This window comes from Puma concolor, chromosome D3, assembly GCF_028749965.1.
Source record: "Puma concolor isolate L17-30 chromosome D3, mPumCon1.1.hap2, whole genome shotgun sequence".
NCBI lineage: Eukaryota > Metazoa > Chordata > Mammalia > Carnivora > Felidae > Puma > Puma concolor.
Window position 1 is genome coordinate 73869684 of NC_141678.1, and position 22535 is coordinate 73892218.

A 22535-nucleotide genomic window follows, 5' to 3' on the forward strand; every position below is an offset into this window, starting at 1 on the left:
GTACATCCTCATGTATCTGTGGTAGCCAGTGGTCATCTGAAAGTTGAACACCAGATAAGAAACATTTACATAATGAAGACATTGATCATTCTTGTTACTGGTAGAGATTTCAAAGGAAGTAATCAGAAAGAATTCCTCAACCTTGTCTTATCAATCTACGCCACATGAACAATTATAAAAGGCAGATAACCTGGAGATGGAGGAAGTTGGGGAAACGTTCTTATTGGAACCTAGAACTTCCCTGCTAGTCATGTAAGCTCTAGTTGGCCCAGTTTAAGTAAAATAGTATTCTTTTATGATTGGATGTGTTCCAGGAAAATAAATTCAAGTCACTTAATGAAGAGTTATATCTTAATATATATTCAGTTTATCTTTTTGATAGATATTGCAATCAGCAGCTCTTAACACTTGCCAAATTTATTATTCGTATGCTCCTAGCCCTTGGAATGGAGATAAACATTTAAAAAATAAACCTGGCAGCAAACCTTAGTGAGAATAATGGCTGGAGATGGTATAAATATGTTTGTTTTAGTTTGTGGTAACAAATAGACTGCCCAGATGTATACTGGTGAAATAGAACAGAACTTTATTATTTGTTTATGCAAGAATTTGAAATGAGAGTTCTTGGTTGGTAAGTGGGTTTTGTCTACACAGTGAACTGTGGGCTTAGGCTCCTTCCCTCTCGTGGCTTTGCCATCCCCAGGCTCTCTCTGCATCCAGCTGGTGAAAGGCAGAGGGGGCATGGTGGGGGCTTACTCTCTTTTGTTTTTTTTTGTCTTAGCTTGGAATAGAATTTCTGCTCATATGTCATTGACTAAAACTCAGTTACATGGCTACATCTAACTGCTAAGGATGTTGGGAAATATAAACTAGTCTGGGCCCAGGAAAAGAGGTAATGGTTATTTTTGAGGATTTTCTTTCTCTCCCTCTCCCTTCCTGCCTTCCCTCCCTCCTCCTCCTTTCTTCTCTTCCACCTGCCCTCCCTCCCTCCTTCCTTCCTTTTTCCTCTTCTTTTTTCCTTTTTATTTTAAGATAGTCATACACTTCAGACCTTGGCATTGCAGATATTCGCTGAATGGTTAACATCTACATAACCATAGAACAGCTTTCAAAAGCTGGCGCAATACTATTAGCTGAACTTATAGACCTTATTCAGATTTCACTGGTTTTCCCCCATAATGTCATTTTTCTGTTCCAGGATCCAGTCCATTTAGTTGTCATGTTTCCTTAGTCTCTTGCCTTTTATGACCTTGCCACTTTTGAAGAGTCAGTAATTACTGTCAGTAATTATGTAAGATGTCACTCTGGGTTTGTTATATGTTTTCTCATGATTAGACTGAGGGTAATGCATTTCCAGGATGGCTACCATAGACCAGAGATAATCTGCCCTTTTGGTGCATCATATCCAAGGGTATATGATGTCAGCATGTATCACAGATGATGCTAACCTTATTCACTTGGCCAGGATGGTGCATCCCAGGATTCTCCACGCTGAGCTCACAATCTGCCCTTTTGTGTAATTATCGAGTATTTAGGAGAGATACTTTAGGAATATACAAATATTCTGTTTTCAGCTTAACCTTTCAACCAGTAATTTTAGCACCCATTGAGGGATCTTGCCTGCAGCAATTATTACTTTGATATTTTAATGGTGATTTTCTATTTCCTACATTAAAAAATGGATTTTTGTGGGGCGCCTGCGTGGCTCAGTCGGTTAAGCGTCCAACTGCGGCTCAGGTCATGATCTCGCCTTCAGAGTTTGAGCCTCACATCAGGCTTCGTGCTGACAGCTCAGAACCTGGAGCCCGTTTCAGATTCTGTGTCTCCCTCTCTCTCTCTGCCCCTCCCCCATCATGCTCTGTCTCTCTCTCTCTCTCTCAAAAAGAAATAAACATTAAAAACATTTTTTTTAAAGTAAAAAAAAAAAAACAACAGATTTTTGTTAGATATCTGATGGTTACTGATAGATATTAAAGATTCCTGCCTTCTTCCCAGCACTGCCCAGTTTGGAAATTAAAGTGATCATGGTTTAAATAATATTAAGTAGATTAGAAGAAGATGAAGGGGTTAAAAGAGAATATAAATATAAAAAAGAATATAAAAGATTATATTGCTTCTGCTTTGTAGTACTTAGATATGGTCCAGATAGGAAGCTCCTTGGAATGTCAGTAAGAAAACCTGGGTTTTAGTTAAAATTCTACTAGCTTGGGGCGCCTGGGTGGCTCAGTCGGTTGGGCGTCCGACCTCGGCTCAGGTCGTGATCTCATGGCTCTGTGAGTTCAAGCCCCGCATCGGGCTCTGTGCTGACACCTCGGAGCCTGGAGCCTGCTGCAGATTCTGTGTCTCCTTCTCTCTCTGCCCCTGCCCCGCTTGCTCTCTCTCTCTGTCTCAAAATAAATAAACACTAAAAAAAATTAAAAAAAAAAAATTCTACTAGCTTAATGTAAGCAGGTCTTTTTACTCTAATTTTAAAAATAAGGACAATTTATATATTGTTCAGGGTAACAGGTGAGAATGTAGTAATTTGAATTATTATGAGGGCTCATAGATGGTTTATGAGCTCAAGTGTCCTTATGCTATGGTAAAGTATAGGTATTACAGTGAGTCTACTTGTACTTATTAAAAGGAACCAGACGAACATTAATTGGGTACGTACTGTATGCAGGCACTGTGCTAAGTACTTTATGTATATTAACTCGTTTAATCCTTTCACGCTTTTACGAAGGCAACATTACTAACCCCAATGTATGATTGAAGAACTTGAGGCACAGCAAGTTTAAATGGCTTGCCCCAGGTCACACAGCTAATAAGTGCAGAGTTAGGATCCAAACCTTGGTGGTCTGGCTCCGGCATGTGCACTCTTCACCATTCCTCTATAAACTCGTGCTCTGGTTGTAACTATGGGCAGGGCTGATGTTCACCTAGCACGCATTCATCTAGTGATCATGGCAACTAACGACTCCTGTTCTGACTGCTCAGTGCCTGTGCCCTCGAGATGGTTAAATCTTTTGGGTACAAACCTGGCCACTGATGAATAAAAATGTTTGCATTTCCTAGTCATGTTTGAATTGGGCAAGTATTATAGTTGACAGCATAAGTGAACCTTAGGAGATATTTGCAGGTGTTTATGTTTGGAGGCACACTAGCTTAATCATTTTGAAGTCAAAACAAAAGTATGGGGCATGTCTTTGTTAATTGTTATTTCCAGTTTTGAGATATTGACCCATGTTTGTCTTTGCCCACCACATATAAGTAGTATGGCACTTGTTTACAAGTGATTATTACACGTGGGATTAGGTGTATTACAAAAAATGGGCTGTTGGAAAAGTGGGGTCACTAATGTTCTTCTCTTTGTAGAACTGCTTGGTGATTTGGCTGCTATTTGCAGACTCTGGTTCAGTTTGCAGTTCTGCCTACTTTCTTCCTGGGCTGCCAAGCATTTCTGGTCTGGCAGAAATGACCCCACTTCTGTGGGTGGTGTGAATGGCTAGCATACCCACTACTGAGGGGTCTCTGGGCTGCACCACCCAGTTGACATTCACATGTCTTAGCATGATTTTGATACTATTCCTGCTTTCCACTGTTTTGCTTCAATTCACCTTGAACTATGTGTACATATATCAAAGGCATGATGTTCCCTTGCAGCAAATAGAAACAGGAAAATCTCCAGCTGAAAGTGGGAGAGCTGGGCATTTGTTTTGGCTCTGCCAGTGACTTACTGTGTTACTTTGGGAAAAATACTTAGCCTCTCTGGCCCCCCGTTTTCTTATCTGCAAAGATCAAAAGGACCCCATCCGGCCGCAGCATTTCTGGTTTAGTGCTGAAGTGAGTTTTCACATAGCTTGGTGGATGATTTGCTTGTCTTGCCATTTAAATAAATGCTAAGTGTAGCTCCCAGAGGTGACAGAGGACTGTGTTTTCATACTTCCAAGAAAGAAAAACAGAAAAATACAAAATCGTGTAAAACTTGCTTTGAAGATTTCATGTAGTATACCATTTGTCGATAAGACCAAGGAAAGTGGCAAACTTTCACTGAGTCTTAGAGAGCACTCATTGCAAGACACAACCCATTTTCAGAGATGTTGAGGTGTGGAATGGATTCTAGCTAACAAATGCACAGGGAAAATCCAACAAGAAAACATTGTGTTTTATGGTACCCTGAAAACAAGATGGTATCACCTTACTGGCCCCACAGTTAAAACAATTGTTTTAAATAATTTATGGCTTCAAAATCAGTGCCAGTTTCCATGTCTTGGCTGGAAGAGGCTAAATTAGTATGATGCAGGGCTGCATCTTACATTTGATGAGCTGTGATAGGAAGGCCACAGGGTCAACTCTCCATCACTTGAGCATAATGACAACCCTCATCCTTGTTGGATCCTGAGCTGCCTGGCCCAGAGAGGGTTTACATTTTTACGATATGGAATGTTGCAGAGCTGCTTATAGACAAGCTAGAAATATGGAATAGAATGAAATTAACTGTGCCTTTCTGCTGAAGCCGTGTTGGGACTCCAAGGCTCAGCTCAGAATTATGACTTCAGAGGAGTTCCATATCAGACACAATCACTATCTTCTCTCTCCTTGCAGGAGAGTCTTGTGCATACTTCTAGCATAACACAGCACAGTCTTTGGTAATGGTTTGCTTTCCATTTCTCCTGCTAGATTATGAGCTATTCCAAGGCCTCGTGCCATTATACAGGAGTGGCAGACAGTCTGGAATATAGTAGGCATGCAGTCATGTTTATTGAAAGAATACAGATAGGAAGATAGGAAAGAAGGATGGACTACTTTGTGGATTATAGGAGTGGTTTTTTGCATTATTCAGGCTACCACTCATCACCAGGAAGTATGATGCAAATGAATTTTAAATGAAGATTTAACTGTAACAAAATTCTTCAAGAAACCACATGGAAAAATCAGTCCCACTATTTAGAGACAGGACTGATTTGGGTGAAATAGATTGCACTAGACTAAGCACCCACCATGAAACTGCCAAAAACCAGTGTCATGAAAAATCTTCAAGGGTGCTTTGCTCTGACATTAAAATTAGCTATATGATTTTGGGCAGTTACTGCACTCACTCTCCATGCCTCAGTTTCCTCATCCACAAAATGGGAAGACTCATGGTACCTGATAGAATTGCTATAAGAACTAAATCGCAGAATGTATGTATGAAGCACTTAGGACAGTGCCTGGCACGTAGCAAGAGAAGGAAATAAATGTCATTTATCATTATGTGTGTATGTGTCATCAGTGGGCAAAGAGTTGAGGACCAATGGAAGTGTTTTATTGGACTCTAATTTGGCAATTCTCTCTAGGGTTTTTTTTTTTTTTTTTTTTTTTAACCAAGATTATAGTTTAAGAGACAGCTTCCTTATTTCGTTTCCTTTCAGCTGTATATAAGGACTCCCTTCCTTAAGAATTACCATTCTTCACCTCTCAGGGATCTCCCCATGTGCTAGAGCTACATTCTTCCCCTTTTTCTTTTTCAGTGAATTGGTTGCTTGTTTCTGTGAATGGACAACTCAGCATTTGAAGTGCATGAAGATGCCATGCAGAATACTTTGCCTGCGGGGAAGATGAACACCATCTTCAGAATGGTAAAGTGAAGATTTATATCCTGAGATTAGCTCACCGCCAACCTTTATGTGGACCTTAGGAAAGAATCCCTCTTTAGACCAGCTTTCCTCAAGTAACCCTCTTTGGAAAGGTTACATCTCCTGCTCTGAGCATTTCTTGATTTGCTTTCTCTCATAAACTCTTAGCTCACAGCTGCATTAGCTCTGTAACGGTCCAGGCCTCCATAAAGAGTTGTTTATGGTGCAGTATAATGTCGTGATACAATGTTAAACTGGATATGTTGATACATGGTTATGCTATGTAAAGTGTATCATTTAAGAATGTTGATGTACTCACATCTATGTCAGAGTTGCTAGTAATCAAAGATATGCCTGCTCAGAGAAGAAGGAATTCAGAGAACAGTGGACAGGGGACCATCGGTACCTACGAATGCCATTGTAGTGGTCAGAGGAGTGAGGGCAAATTGATCCAAATGTTAGGGTATGTGTTCTCTTCACAGCTTTCAGTAATGTGGATTTTAACTCACAGAAATGATACTGTTGGCTTTAGCATATATTTGTGATGTGAAACCAGGAAGTAGTAACATGGAAATGCATGGAAATATTGTGCTCAGACTTGGTAGATGGGTTAGTAACTCATACTGGTAACACACTGAAGGAAGGGGTTTAATGAAGCTATTTAAATGAAGGAGGGAGGGAGGGACAAAGAGGCTGAGACTTCTCAGACCTGTTTACTAGTATGTTACTTTTCTCATGCTTATTACCCGTACATGTAAATGCATATGTACATTCTGGAACTAAAAAGTTCACAGAAAATAGTCTTTATAACATTTTTAATTTTCAGGTGAAGAACCTGGTAAATAGGGACTAATTGGCTGTGCTGGAATACATTTGATATACAAACTTAACTGGCTACTTGCTTTCCTAGGAATTTATTCTGTGCCTCAGGTTTTCATATGTATAGTTTTTTTCTTGTTTATTTGGTGTCAGCAAGGTATGTGGGATGTGCGTGTGTGTGTGTGTGTGTGTGTGTGTGTGTGTGTGTGTGTTTATAACGCATTATTTTGCTGAGTATATTTATTCCACACATGCATTTTTTAAATAAAAGAAAAAAATAAACCAAATTAGGAAAGGAGGCAATACTTTTAATGCATCAAGAGTAGAGAATAATGGCTTCATAATTTCTCTTAGGAAAAGAAGAGGCAGTGGTCATTGATGAACATTTTCCTGGTATGTCTCTTGGCCTGTACCATCACCACCGCAGTAGGAGTGCTGATACTTTCCTTGGTTTATACTCAGAACTCTCAGCCACATTCAGAAGTTCATTTAGGACTCGAAGCCCGGCCTCTGCAAACAACTCCTATAGTGCAAAAGGCTGTGGATCCAAAATTCCAGTTTCTTAACCATTTACCTAAGTCCAAGGTATGAATCATACATTTAGGAAAAAGAATCCTCTATTGTAAAGGGGATTTCAAAACAGAGTTTCCTAAGCTTTGTGCCCTCCTCATTGGAAGGAACCAGTGGGGGGCCGTCTAGCCGAGGGGAGGTGGGCAGCAAGAAGCATAGGAGTTGGGTTGATGGGCTCGAGGCAGAGAATTTTTGTGGTAGATACAGCTCTATGTCGGGCGGGAGGGGAGAACTGCAGATAGACACATGCGAAGCTTCGATTCTCTCGTCAAGACAGGTGTTCTTTTCATGTCTCGCGGGGACTAGACTGACAGCCCTGGAAGCCACTGCTGTCATCCCCCAAGTCTTGCAGACCCATTCTTCCTCTTCCCTTCTGGGGCTCCAGGATCTGCCTCACCACCACTGCCTTTTCTGTTTTGCCTCCCTCTTACTCTGTACACCACAGAGGCCTTGTGTTCCTTGGGAGATGGCCTCTGTGTTGATTGATGGCTGTTTGCTCGTGCCTCTTCAGGTGTTTGAATTCCCCGGTGGTGCAATCCAGTGGGCCCGGTATAGGAACGATGTCAAAGACTATCTCAGCATCGAAGAAGAGGCTTTTGGCAGCAGCTTGAACAGTCAGAGATCACACATGACTCTGGGGACCCTGAGGATAAAAAGCAATGGCCTCCGGGCCCCTCACTGGCACTTCAATGCTAACGAACACGGCTATCTTGCACAGGTACAACCAGCTTGCCCGGCATGCTGCACCCGAGTATTTAAGCTCTGTGTCCTCAAGCTATTGTTTTCGTTGTTGCAGAGCCTTCTTAACTCCGTGACAGACGGCATCCAGGCTTTGGCTGTGTGTTCAGTTAGATCAGTTAGCAGTGCCTTCAAGCATTAACCTGTTTGTTGTAATTATTCTTGGCATCACTTTGAACTTTTCTTCAGTATCCAATCATTTTTCATCTGCTGTTGTTAAAATGAGATCACTGTTCCATCCTTTGAGCCAAAGCTAAAACTGGTAGCTCTGATCTAATGATCAAAGAGACGGCAGCTTTCTTCTAAAGAAAAAAGCGGATTGCTGATTTTCAGCCTGGAGTCCCTAAGATCAGGCCAATGGGATGTCCTTTTGTGGGTTCACACTTTGTAGAATTGTCTGGAAGTCAAGTGAGATAGAGCTGGAGGTAAAATGTGTGCTCTCCCTTGAATTGCAAATAATTCATGAATTCTGAAACGTGTGTATTGTTGCATTCTGTATTCCAAACACTGGGGAAACTGTAGTGACTAAGTGCTCATGGCACTTTCAGAGTTTGGTCCTGCCCTGCTGATCTTCTTAATAGATCAGACAGTCTTACGGGACACATTTCCGTTGTTCATAAAACTCCTTTTTTATACTTGATAATTCATTCAGGTTTAGAATTTATAACAGAAAGAGAGATTAGAGTTGCATCTGAGACCAAACACTTCTTTTAAAAAGAAAAAAAATTTTTTAATGTTTATTTATTTTTGAGAAAGAGAGAGTGTCAGTGGCAGAGGGGCAGAGAGAGGGAGACACAGAATCTGAAGCAGGCTCCAGGTTCCAAACTCTCAGCACAGAGCCTGACGTGGGGCTCGAACCCACGAACTGCAAGATTATGACCTGAGACGAAGTTGGACGCTTAACCGACTGAGCCACCCAGGTGCCCCTGAGATCAAACACTTCTTACTTCTTATGAGAGAACAGAGGCTCAGATAGATTAAGTTTTCTGAAGATAAACTGTAGTTATTGGCTGGCCTGGGACAAAATCCATGTCTTCTGACTCCTTGTCTTTTTTCCACACATCCCAAATATGTAAAAGAGAACAGTCTCCAAAAGGCTAGTTTCCATGGCTTTGGCTGAGTAGTGGCAGAGTGGTAGGAGGAAGGAGAGGCAGATAGATGCAAGGGGACCCTTAAAAACAAACCCCAAGCTAGGGAGATTAATGTGGAACATGTTCTGGTGAATAACAGGCCTGGACTCCAGCTCAGTCTGGGGCTGCTGTTCTGGAAGCCCAGAGAAAGTTTATAATCTGAGCTTCTACCTGTGGGCTCGAAGGTGGCCAAAAGGTACAAACTTCCAGTTATAAAATTAGTAAATCACGGGATGTAATATATAGTATGGTGACTGTAGTTAATAACACTGTATTGTAAATTTGGAAGTTGCTTAGAGAGTAGATCTTAAAAGTTCCCATCATAAGATGAAAGTCTAATGAGGGTGATGGATGTTACAACTAGCCTGGTGGTGATCATTTCACAATATCTATAAGTATCAAATCTTTATGTTGTGTACCTGAAACTAATAAAATGTAAGTCAATTATATCTTAATTACAAAAATACAAAAAGAATTCAACTCCATAGGAAATAAGTTTGGGCTAGAATATTGTTTAGGTCCCAGGAAAATGGTAGGACCAATCACTCACATGGTAAGGAACCAGTCAGTAGGATATGAAGGAAGTCCCTCTACTGTGTAGCCACCCATGGAAGTTGCTTTTGTTTCTGAGTGTTTTCACAAAAACCTTGGGAGGAGTGGCCCTGAGAGGAGCTGTGCAGCGGGGTGGCCAGTGTGCATGGCCCTGCGGTGTGTGTCCCATCGGCCACTGTGCTGTCTCTGTGCCTGGAGTAGTTGGTTCCGTGATGTGACTAGATACACGCTTCTGCTATTCTCCACCTGTAGACCTGGAAAGAGCTCTTTAGAGGTTCACCTTTCCCCCACATCTTTAATACCCGTCTGGAACATGTTGTACATGTCTGTGCAGACACAGTAAAGACTGCTTGTGGATGCTTCCTTAATGACCAGGAGTTTCTGGTAAAACTCTGGAAGAAATAATGTTACCTTCTCTACTTACTTGGCAACATAATGCTGGGGAAATGATTAGAGAATGAGAAAAAGGATTTTGTGTAAGTGGAATCGAAGTATGGTGTCATATGGATTAAGAGTGTAGACTTCTGCACCCACCCCCAGCCTCTGGCAACTATCACTCTAGTCTCTTCTTCTAGATATCTTGGCTAGATAATTAAGTTTTAGGGATCTTCTTTACAACATTGTGCCTGTCAGTAACAGTACTGTATTGAGCACTTAAAAACTTAAGAGGGTAGGTCTCACGTTAAGTGTTCTTACCACAATTTAAAGAAGTGTAGACTTTGGAGCTGGACTGCTTACGTCTTAATCCCAGCTTTGCCATCGACTGGCTGAGGAACCTTGGGGAAATTGTACATTCTGTCCAGATTCAGTTTCTCATCTATAAAGTGAGAATAATAATGGTATTTGCTTTATAGGGTTGATACAAGGAACAATGGAGGTAAGCCAGATAAAGTGCTGAGAAGAATATCCGGACACACAGTAAAAGCACTGTGTTATTGCTATCAGTATTATTGTTAAAATTGTATATAGACCTTTTATCTAGAAAATTCACTTGCATCCATATGCATAATGTACATGCATGTCACTGTGACCACTTGTGAACATCCATGTGCTTGGAAGTCTTTTCAAACTCTGAAGCATGAACTTAGAACTCCCAATTCTCAATGGGGGCGATATTACCCCCAAGGGGGCAAAAGCTGGTCCTTGGAAGGTAAAAAAAAACTTACTCTTTTTATGTACAAAGCACAAATATGTGTATACCACATACGCAGTATGTACGTACAGTTTACAGATTTACTGCATCTGTAGTGTTAAAATTTCATGGGGTCATAGGGTGGTAATTGATTAGTAAAAGAAGTATAATGTGATCTGATAAGAGAGGTAATGAAAAAAGTTTGAGAGACTTTCCTCTAAAGTGGTGTTGCATGTACTTTCTGTTTATGTTTCAGGGGACGGCGTGGATTGGGGTGGTTGACGATGGTGGTGTAGTTACCACGTACAATGTTACAGCTGGCCAAGTGATCTTCTTCCCTCAGAATACTCTGCACTGGATAAAGAATGTGGGGGACGAAGACTGCTTTTTCTTGCTCTTCTTTTCCACACATGATGAACTTCAGACCCTGGATGTTGATGATGTGTTTTTTTCGATGCCTGAAGACATTGCTTCCAGGTCACTTAAGGTCTGTACCACTGCTGGAAACAAATCCCTGCACGAGGGTATGCCTTACATAGGCACAAAGAAAGCAGGAGTACTTGTGTTTCTAGGGTGGCAGTCAGTAGGGTAGGAGTTGGCTAATAGACTCAAGAGCATAACTTGAGTTCCTGCTAAAGACATAAAACGTGTTGAAGTTGAGTTACCTTTTACTTTCCTTATGAAGGACTTCTGTAGGAAACTATACTGAATTGGCCAAATAGTTTTGATAGCATTAATAAAAGTTACTATAATTTACATCCCTGAAAAGCTATAAGCTCCTCCAGGGAAAAGTTGGCTACGGATGATGTAATTGTGTTTTCCTAACCTAATGCAGAGAAGCCCGTGGTTTTCCTGAAGGGAAGCTACTTTTGGTCTCTCTAAATAGTTACATGATCATGGAGGGACTGTGCATCCTGCTGGGTGTAGAGGGAGAGGGCCAGATGTAGATGCTGACAATACAAGTGGGTGATCAGAAGAACTGGCGATGGCCTGTGAGTGGCAACTGGAAGGGGTTCTGTGGTAAATTTAGAAGTCTGTCTAGTGAGGGTTTGAGATTTATCTCACAGTAGATCCTGGATCTGATGTTATAGGGAGAAGTGGAAAAAAATGAGTTATTAGGAGAGTATTGGTAAGTATGAGTACCAGAGTATATTTTTGTAGGAGTTATAAGGATTATAAAACACCAACACACACACAAAACAAAACAAAACAAAACAAAACAAAACAAAACAAAACAAAACACCAACACATTTAAAGCCAAAGTGCCTTGAAAACTCAGAAGATTTTCATAAATATCACAAGCCTTAGGTGAATTGAGGTCATGGGCCACTGAAAACCACACTTGTGCTGATGCTACCCTATCCTCGGCTACCCACCCTTCTATTACTAAAATTTGTAGAATGTTTCACCAATATCTTACATGATTTTTTATGTGTTTCAGCCTGAAGGCGGAATTAATTTCATTAGAACATTCCATAAGCAAAAAGAGGATCAGGGGGTCAACCTTCCTCCCAACTTGGCAGAACTGGTTATAAATCCTAGTTATGTCCAGTCTCCAGATAGTCTTGTGTGGAGATATTTTTATGACCTTAAAGGTATAGTATGTTATTTTGTGAAGCCTTTTCAGTTAACGGTTTATATATGTGATTATATAGGTGTATTGGATATAGCATGCTTTTATTTTACACTTGGTCACAGTCAAGAGGAGTTTGAAAAAACACATTTCTCTACAGAGTAGGAAATGAGAGAAAAGGATTGGAAGCAAAAGAGAATGTCACACAAGACTTCGAAGTGTGAGGGGTGTATGTTGGGGCTGGAGGTGTCTCGGGAGAAGAGGCTGACAAGAGAGGAAGGGGTCTAAGAATGCAGGTTTTAGAAACCACAACAATGAGTCTATACTTTATCTTGGTAGAAAAGAGGAGGAATTAGAGATTTTAAATAGGAGAGTGGCACAATTAGGTTTTGTATTTATTTTTTATTTTTATTTCATTGAGATCAAAACTCGGATGCTCAACTGACTGAGCCACCCCAGGCAACCCTTGTATTTAGTTTTTAAAATTATTTTGTTTATTTCATTGAAGTTAATTGACATAAAACATGATATTAGTTTCAGGTGTTCCACATAATGATTCGGTATCATTGAGAAATGATCACTACATGAATCTAGTCAACCTCAGTCACCATACATAGTTACAGAATTCTTTTTATTGCAATGAGAACTTTTAAGATCTTAGGAACTTTCCAATATATAACATAGTATTATTAATTATAGTTGCCATACTGTATATAACATCCTCATGACTTATTTATTTTACGATTAGAAGTTTGTACCTTTTGACTCCTTTCACCCATTTTGCAGGCACCTTAGTTCCTGCCTCTGGCAACCACCAATCTGTTCTCTTTATCTATGAGCTTGTTTTTTTGTTTTTAGAGTCCACCTATAAATGAGATCATATGGTATTTGTCTTTCTCTGTCTGACTTATTTTCCTTGACATGATGGCCTCAGGGTTCATCCATGTTGTCCCAAATGGCAAGATCTCATTCTTTTTTATGGCTAAATAATATTCCATTGTATATATGTACCACATCTTCTTTTATCTATTCATCCATTGATGGACTCTTAGGTTGTTTCCATATCTTGGCTATTGTAAATAATACTGTGGTGAATATGGGGATACAGATATCTTTTTGAGTTAGTGTTGGCTTTTTGAAGTGATGGTCAGTCTAGCTGAATTGTGGAGAATAGATTGGAAGGGACCAGATAAGAGGCAGGGAGATGAGTCAAGAGGCTCTTGATGTCCCTCAGGTGAGGGAAGATGGTGGCCCACACTGTGACAGTTTTGAGGAGATAATTGTTATGAAGCAAGAGAATTTAAAGAGGTAGGGCTGATGGGACCTAGAGGGCGAGATAGAAATTGATATGTAGGATGACTGTCGAGTTCTTTAGCAAGGTCCCCTGAGTTGAAAAGTCTGTTCAAGGGGCGCCTGGGTGGCGCAGTCGGTTAAGCGTCCGACTTCAGCCAGGTCACGATCTCGCGGTCTGTGAGTTCGAGCCCCGCATCGGGCTCTGGGCTGATGGCTCAGAGCCTGGAGCCTGTTTCCGATTCTGTGCCTCCCTCTCTCTCTGCCCCTCCCCCGTTCATGCTCTGTCTCTCTCTGTCCCAAAAATAAATAAACGTTGAAAAAAAAAAAAATTAAAAAAAAAAAAAAAGAAAAGTCTGTTCAAAATTTCAGGAGAGCTTGGAAGGTAGGATAGTATCTGATGTATTAGGTATGTATCAGATCAGTATCTTAGGGGCACATGGGGTCTGATGGTAACAATTCCTACCATGTTTTCTGTGACTGTAGAAGAGCTTAAGTACCTTAGTGGGACTACATTTGACTCTCCTTCTGTAGTACCATTTTGAAGTATTTTATCTTTGTTTTTTCAACTTCCTCTGACTCAGGCTCAAAACAATATAGATTTCCAGGAGGAATAATACAACTGGCACAATACTGGAAAAATGCAAGTGAACTAAGCAGCCACGAACAAATTTTTAGTGAATTCCTGAATCAGGTAATTGAGAAAAAATTTTTTTAAATGTTTATTTATTTATTTTTGAGAGAGAGAGAGAACACGAGAGAACAAGAATATACAAGCCAGGGAAGGACAGAGAGAAAGAGAGAGAGAGAATACCAAGCAGGCCCTGTGCTCTCAGTGAGCCCCAACACGAGGCTCAGTGCCATGAACAGTGAGATCATGACCTGAGCACAAATCAAGAATCAGACACTTAACATACTGAGCGACCCAGGGGCCCTGAGAAAAAAAATTTTTGATGATGGATTAAATATGAAATTTAGATTGGATTCAGCCTTCTCTTGGAAAAAAGGAAGAAGAAACATCTAGTCAAACATTGGCTGATTTGATTAATGGAAACTATTAATTGAGGCCTCAATGTGGATTTGGGAGCTTAACTTCTCGGCATGGATGGTTACATTAATCAAAGGACTGGATGCTTGTGAGATTTCTCTTTGATTTGTTTTTAAATGCTCAACCCACTGCCTTGCATAGTGACCCACAAGTTCCCTGATTCTAATCCAGTCCCACCACTGCTGACCCTAAGTAAATCACAGCTAATCTACATTTCACTTTTGTCTCCTACAAAAAAGGTGGGGGATAATACTACCAACCTTATGAGATTGTGACAAAATAAATGTAAAGGACATAAAAAATCCCGTGTTCAGAGTGAGGGCTGCATTTAAGATTAGTTATGATTATGTGAATGGTTAAGTTGCTGAGTAGGATATTTGCTGAATAACTGGATTTAATTCTTTTTTTCTTTTTCAAGCATCAAAATGCCCTCACTTTGAGTACACTCAGAATTTATAACAATGGATTACGACAGCCACATTTTCATTTTAATGCAAATGAAATGGGATATGTAATAAGTGGATGTGCTAAGGTAATTTCACTGCGAACACTTTTTCGAACTTTCCTTTTGAGTTCAGAAAGAAGGAAACACGAGGTTTTTCTTTGTTTCAGTTGTTGGTAACATTGAAAGACTTGGTGCTAGCAGCTTTCTGGGCACAGTTTCCTCAGAAGATACCATGCAGGTCCTACTAGCTAGCTTCCAACTTTGACATTGGTGTGAGAAGAGACTAAGAACATTCAGAAGTGATACAGAGGTTATTACTTATGGCGAAGGGTCTGGAACATTTTACATTCTCAGAGTTTTGCATTTTTAGGTAATGCAAGGTTTAACGTGCTGCCCTTTGGGGAATACAAAAGAGCTGTTTGCCTCTCAGTGTAATGTGAGTGGTGATGGCTGGGGAGGTGTGTGGAGTGTCACTAGGACGGCCATGTAACTTTGTTTATGCAAGATCCTTCTGATGTACACTTATCTTGGTGAGACTGCTGACTCTTCAGAGAGTCTTGGTTTGGATGATCAATCACATGGTTACCATAAGTGAGTAGTGTGTTACAGTAGGGACTTAATGGCAGGGCTTCTATGCCAGCTTACGTGAATCGGGTGGGCTTCTGGCTTGTACCTGTCTCAATCCTGACAGAAAGAACCAAACCAGAGTGAAACACACTTATTATTTAATCCATAGCAAAAGTTCTATGTTTTTAGAGGTGAAGGTTTTAATAAACTGGAAATGGGCGTTGTAATCTCTCACAAATTGTATTTCAAGGATCAGATTTTATTTTTGGTGTTGTTATACGCTCACAGGTGTGCATTTGTGTGCTCCTTTAAATCAAATCTTTTTTTTTTTTAATCTTTATTTATGAGAGAGAGAGAGAGAGCGAGCAGGGGAGGGGCAGAGAGAGAGGGAGACTCAGACTCTGAAGCCAGGCTCCAGGCTCTGAGCTGTCAGCACAGAGCCTGATGTGGGGCTCAAACTCATGGACCTTGAGATCATGACCTGAGCTGAAGTCAGACACTTAACCAGCTGGGCCACCCAGGCACCCCTGTGTGCTCCTTTAGTGTCTCTTTTAAGGAAGATTGTTAGGCTGCTGCTCTCCCAGAAGGATGAGTTTTCCCAACCAGGGAGGAAGAAGGGCATGAGGGGGGCAGTAGAACCCTGAAATGTAAATCCTCTGCCTAATTAGAGAAAGTAATTTATAACCTTTAATTAGAACATAGTGACCGGTGCTCTTTTTGCATGATGTTCCACAGTATTGAACTCACTAATGCATGTTGAGGAACATTTACTACAATAGAATATCTTTTGACTTCTGTGGGACTGTCTCAGAAACAGATTTTATGTGAGAGATGGCCTCCATTTTCTGCCATTTACCCTCACTAAGTAGTATTTTTATTCATCTGTTCTTCATTATTAATTCTTCTCCTTTATGAATATTTGATTTTATTTGCTTAACTTCAACCCCGTTTTTTCCCTTCTCTTTAGGTTGGCGTTATTAACACTCAGGGTATCACAGAGTTTAATGTTCACATTGGAGATGTGGTATTTTTCCCCATGGGAACTCAGCATTACATTAAGAGCGCATGTGATGAGGATTTGCTTCTTATTCTTGCCTTCAGCACTGGAGACCAGGTGAGTTTAAGGCAGTTTAAGAGAGATTGCTGAGTGCCAATGATGTGCAGAATATCCTGCTTAACACAGTGTCTGGACCACAGGGGAGCCTCAGTAAATGTGAGCTGAATGAATGAATGAATGAACTGGTAGAATCTGTGTGTCAAGAGAAGGAGAATCAAATAATCTCATTTGTTTATAAAGGGATCTAGTATTTCTAATAATTCTACGATTCTAGAATTTTCTCCTAATTCCCATGCTCTGAACCAATTTAGAAAAAAACACACATAGATACAGAGAGAGACAGAAACACACAGTGAGACAAACATAGAGGAACAAATCAAGAGAGGCTGACTGAAAAAGAGAGGTAGTGAAAGAGAGGAAAGAGAATGAAAGAGGGAACAAGGACAGGTCGTCAGACCCAGCTGACTGGACAGCCAGGCCAGATAGGCAGAGATTATCAATCCAGTGGAGAGAGCCTGTGTCTGGCTGTAGAGCACGAGGACCACTTATTAGGCAGCAAAGTTCTCTGTCATGTGCTGCTGGAGCTCTGAGAAGCCCTTCTGTTACCAGTCCTTGCTCACAGGAAGACAAGGTCTTCCCTCATCAAAGGGAACTACCTTTTAGTAGGACAGACAGCCCTTCCAAAGGCGATGCCTCAGCACCTCCACCATCAGTCACACTTTCCGTTTTCTCAGAATTGAAAAGGTGAGCTCCCCATGCCAAGGGAAGACAGGCATACAGATGACCATTCACAGGAATTCATAGCTGTGGAAAGTTACAAAGCCAAGTATCCTGCTGTCTTGCAAGTGCCTTGATGGCTGTAAGATGTTTGTAGGAATCTTAGTACTTTGGCGCTGATGCATCTTGTTTTGGTTTCCACTGCCAGTTGCAAACCCTTGACATGGACGATTATCTCCAGGCCACAGCAGACCACATCCTGGCCCAGCTTTTTTTCAAGAAGCAAAGTGAGTTTAAGAAGATCCCCAAATTTGAGGAGGACCAGGCAATCAACCTGCCTTAGATTTGCTGATGAGTTCATGTCTATCCTTCCTTCTTCATTTGTTATTGTTGTTTTTAAAGGACCACTTTGCTAATGAACCTAGAGCTCTGTACAGAGTAGAAATGGGAAAGCAGGTGCAAAACAGCCCTGTGGGCTAATTTAGCTTAGTGATTATAGGCTGTGTATGCTAAGGGTGCAATCTGCATAGATTGGCAGATCTATGGAGAAGATCCTAAATTAATCTATTTTTTTTATGGATTTTTGTATGTGTGTATATATTTATTTATTTTCCTTGTGTTACTTAAATTTTATTACTCTAAATGAAAATCCATTTTTTTATGCCTATCAGTAAATCTTACTACACTGCATGTATTTTTGTCATTCATCACTGTGAAAGGAAGTCAGCCTGTGTATGTATATATTGAGGTGCTGGAACCCAGGTACCTCAAACTTTGTCTGGAGAGTTCTGTATAGAGCCCAACGCTGGTGATTCCTAACCCTTCTGTTGGTTTGAAGATACTTTTTATAATGGCAAAATTTTCAAGGGCTCACTCATTTGGTTGTATACTTACTGCATATTAGCCAAGAAAATATTCAGTGATAAAGTAATAATGAGTTCAGTACCTTCTTTGAATATATTGGATTTCATTAATCACATCATCAACTATTTACATCTGAGGAGTAGTCATCCCTATATTTGAGAAGCATGTGGTTTATTTAGTCCATCGGCCATGCTGGCTATGTGTGTGGATTCAAGAACCATTTGTCATCACTTGGAAGCTGGTGGTCTCTAAGTTGGGGGTCATTGTCTTAAGTGGAAAAGAATTTGTTCAGATCTAACCTGTGCTGGTTTTTGTTTACAATTTATTTTAGCAGGTATTTAGTCCCTGCATTGTGCTTGGGTACAGCCATTAGTTCTGGGCTACCCTATATAAAATTCTCAAGTCAATATAGCTGATTTTTAATGCTTTTGACCATCACCCACCTTCAAATATTCCCTTGATACCTAATGGGATTTTTAGATATTTTAAGATATTTGTTCCCAGACTAAAAAGAATATATATGTTCCTTTCTCTCTTTGTCTCTGTTTCTATTTCTCTATCTTTCTGTCTGTCTGGATTGCTAGTTCTGTTGACTACAAGTACAGAATTCAGTGAGAATCAGAAATGGCTCACTTTTAGCATGAGGAAGTAGCCATCTACATAAAGTACCTAATCAGATAACAAAAGGCCTGTTATCGCTTAGAACTACTGTGTATTACCTTATTGCGCTTTACTGGGTGATCCAGCCAAGATCAAAGCGTGGTAACAATGGGAGGTTTGTGATGGCGATGTTGTCTTGAAAAGACTTTATAGAGAATGGGTCTCCAGCCAGGTGGAGGAACATGGTTGAGAAGATTCAGGGAACAGCACCAGGCATTAGGTATATGGAAGAAGGATGTCCAGATAGAGAGGAAATAGTCAGAAAGGTAAACAGCAATGTGTGTAGACAGATTTTATCTGCAAATTTTGTTTTACTTTAGGAACTTTTTTTATATACTATAAACCAGCTCATAATCCATTTTCCTATGTCAGGAAGTATTATTTAATAAAGATTTTATGCGTCTTTGTGTATTCTTTTGTCATTGTAATTTTGAATGAAATCTGTTCTTTATGGATTTATGTATTTGAAGCATTTTTGGATTCCCTGTATGCATCCTTGAAATATGACTTAGGAATCTAGTCCACTATGTATTTAAAAAAGAAAAATCTTAAAAATAAAGATAATGTAATGAGACAATTCAGTTGGAATATTGTTGGTATGTTATTTTATGGGGGGATGTGTTCTTCGATTTTGTTGCTCTCATTTCAGTCCTTCATCCCTCCTTGGGATGCTGATTTCTAGTTATACCTAGGGTATATAATCCCTATATAACTATATATAGTTATAATCCCTAATTATATATATAGGGATATATATTTATATATATATATAAATATATATATATATATATATATATATATATATATATAATCCCTAATAACTATATATAGTTATTCCCTAGGGTAACTTAATCCATTTACACTCAAGTGCTTTTAGGCTTTTTGGTATATCAACTTTATTATCAAATCAGTAGATTAAAGAGTGAATTGCTAGATCAGACTGATTATTTGGCATCATTCAGGCAAACCCCAGACCTTTGAATACTTCTTTTAAAACCAAACTCACCTTTAACTATTTTATATATATAGTCTATTATAGACACAGTAGGTTCATTTGAAATGGTATGACTTGTTCTTAGCTGTTTTAAAAAATCTTTCAAAAGAACTTTCTTTTTAACAGCACTTTGAATAACTGAATAGAATGAATTATTTTGAATAGAGGAACTACAGGTTAGGTAAACAACCCCAAATGTTCCTTATTGCTTCTAAATAGTGAAAGGTAGTTATAAAAAGTTTCTTTGTTCATACTCTCACACCTTCCCTATTGAAAAGCAATCAGGCTGCTTTTTATCACCCAACTGATTAAGGAAAAGGAAAATGGTTAAATGTTACTATACAACTTGATTCCCAATGAGTCTATTTTCTCAATGGTTGAAAATGATTCGGCAGTATAATATCATTGCTTTAAAAAACTATAAAAGGGGCACCTGAGTGGCTCATTTGGTTAAGCGTCTGACTCTTGATTTCGGCTCACGTCTTGATCTCACTCCTGGAGGGACTCTACCAGCTCTGCACTGACAGCACAGCACCTGCTTGGGATTCCATTTCTCCCTTCTCTCTACCCCTCCTCTGCTCATATGCACACACGTGCACTCTCGCTCTCAAAACAAATAATTAAATTTAAAAAAAAGTAGAAAACTAAAAGAGATCTTTACATAGTTTGGATACTAACCCTTTATCGAATAGGTCATTTGCAAATACCTTCTCCCATTCAGTAGGTTGCCTTTTAGTTCTGTTGATTGTTTCCTTCTCTGTGCAGAAGCTTTTTATTTTGATGTAGTCCCAATAGTTTGTCTTTGCTTTTATTTCCCTTGCCTCCAGAGGGAAAACGTTGCTATGGCTGATGTCAGAAACATTACTGCTTGAGCTCTCTTCTAGGATTTGTATGGTTTCAGGTCTCACATTTAGGTCTTTAGTCTATTTTGAATTTACTTTTGTGTATGATGTAAAAAAGTAAATAGGTGATGGGGATTAAGGAGGGCACTTGTGACGAGCACTGGGTGATGGAATTGTTGAATCACTATACTGTACACGGAACACTAATATAACACTGTAGGTAACTATACTGGAATTAAAAAAAAACTAAAAAAGAAAGCCTCAGAATAAAAGCCACGGTGATTTTGTGCTATAATTAGAAGTTACAAGTGGTATCTCCTACATAGTCTGCACTCATGATAGTTTTATGAAACTGGTATGTTCATTTTGGATCACTCTTCCTTTGAAAAGAAGAGGAAGACACTTGAAAGTTCAGAAAAGAACAGGGATGGCTAAGGAGGTGGGCACCTGTATTCTTCATTGTATTTATGTTGGAACTGTTTGGGGAAAAATCATAAATCTGGTAGAGGCCATGTATCATTTGGTCTCATTACTTTAGTTTGCAGAGATGGAAACTAAGTCCTGAGAAGGGTACTTCACCCACACTGCAACGAAGTCCAGAACTTTTGAGCCCCCTACCCTTCATCCGGTGTAGTGTTTTTTTATTTTTTATGTTTTGGTTACTATCCTCAAATGTATGAAGGATTCCTCGACATGAAGCAGAACTATAGTAGAAAATATTACACCATCTACAAGCGGGAGAGGCAGCTTCTATTATCCACATATAGGCAGCCCCTGATGACAGAACTTCTCCTATGTGGGCCTCCCTCCCACCCACCAGATGCCCAACTTCCAGCTACTTCCATCAAGGAGGTGGTCAGAGCCTCCTGAGATTACAGGTCACTATCCTTATCTAGCCAAATGCTCACTGCTTGTGTTCTATTTTAAATTTTTATTAAAAATTTTTAAAATTGTGATAGAATATACAAAAGGTAAAATTTACCATTTAGCCACTTTTAAGTGTAAAATTCAATGGCATTAAGTACATTCACATTGTTACGCACCCATTATTACCATCTCCAGAACTTCGTCATCATCCCAAACAGCAACTGTCCCCATTAAATACTAACTCGGGGCGCCTGGGTGGCTCAGTCGGTTAGGCGTCTAACTTCAGCTTATGATTTCGTGGTTGGTGAGCCTGAGCCCTGCGTCGGGGCTCTGTGCTGACAGTGTGGAATCTGCTTGAGATTCTCTGATTCCTTGCTCTCTGCCCCTCCCCTGCTCACACTCTGTCTCTCTCTCTCAAATAAAAAAACATTTTAAAAAATTAAAAAATACTAACTCCTCCTTCCTCTCTCCCTCCAGCTCCAGTAACCTCTATTATCAGTCTATAAGAATTTGTCTATTCTAGGTGCCTCCTGTAGGTGGAATAATAAAATATTACTTAATGCTCATTTTTATGAGATTCTTGCTTATTTTAAAAAAATGTGCCTTTACTATGTGCTTAGCACTGTGGTAAGATATTGAAAATTAGTAATTTATGTGTTTCTTATTCAGTTATGTACTTCTCTTCCCTTCTGAACCCTTCCCTGAAGTCAGCCCTTATCATGAGGATTCAAAGAATGTCTACTCATTCAGATTATACTCAGAAGTCCATAGTAACAGATATGAAAAAAGTTAGAGAAGCAAATCTATCTTAGTTCTGTTATTTCCAGAGAAGGCAAAATACAACCCCCTTGGTGATTCCCATTCCAGGATCTTAACCTTAGTCATTTGTTCTCAGATTTTTCAAGACTCTCATAAAATTTCTTTGCCCCTGCTTTTGGGGGGGTGGGGTGTGAGGCTTCATTCTAGTCTTTGAAGTTTAAACATCCAGATAAGACTGTTTTGATCTGTTTTTTTTTTTTTTTTTTTTTTTTTTTTGATAATATTGACAAGAAACCCCAAATGGCCTCGACAGG

General features: G+C 39.8%; 1 protein-coding gene across 1 annotated transcript in view; it reads left to right on the forward strand.

Moving 5' to 3' along the window:
- The window catches only part of LOC147575632 (uncharacterized), a 46863-nt gene extending 27523 nt beyond the window's left edge, over nt 1-19340 (forward strand). The window contains exons 2-10 of the mRNA XM_086683020.1: nt 5493-5600; nt 6771-7001; nt 7498-7704; nt 10795-11025; nt 11980-12133; nt 13986-14095; nt 14868-14981; nt 16429-16575; nt 17444-19340. Of these exons, the coding sequence (XP_086539146.1) occupies nt 5517-5600; nt 6771-7001; nt 7498-7704; nt 10795-11025; nt 11980-12133; nt 13986-14095; nt 14868-14981; nt 16429-16575; nt 17444-17578 (1413 nt within the window). The 5' untranslated portion in view covers nt 5493-5516 and the 3' untranslated portion in view covers nt 17579-19340. The remainder of the gene's footprint in view (nt 1-5492; nt 5601-6770; nt 7002-7497; nt 7705-10794; nt 11026-11979; nt 12134-13985; nt 14096-14867; nt 14982-16428; nt 16576-17443) is intronic.
- The last annotated feature ends 3195 nt before the right edge of the window (nt 19341-22535 follow it).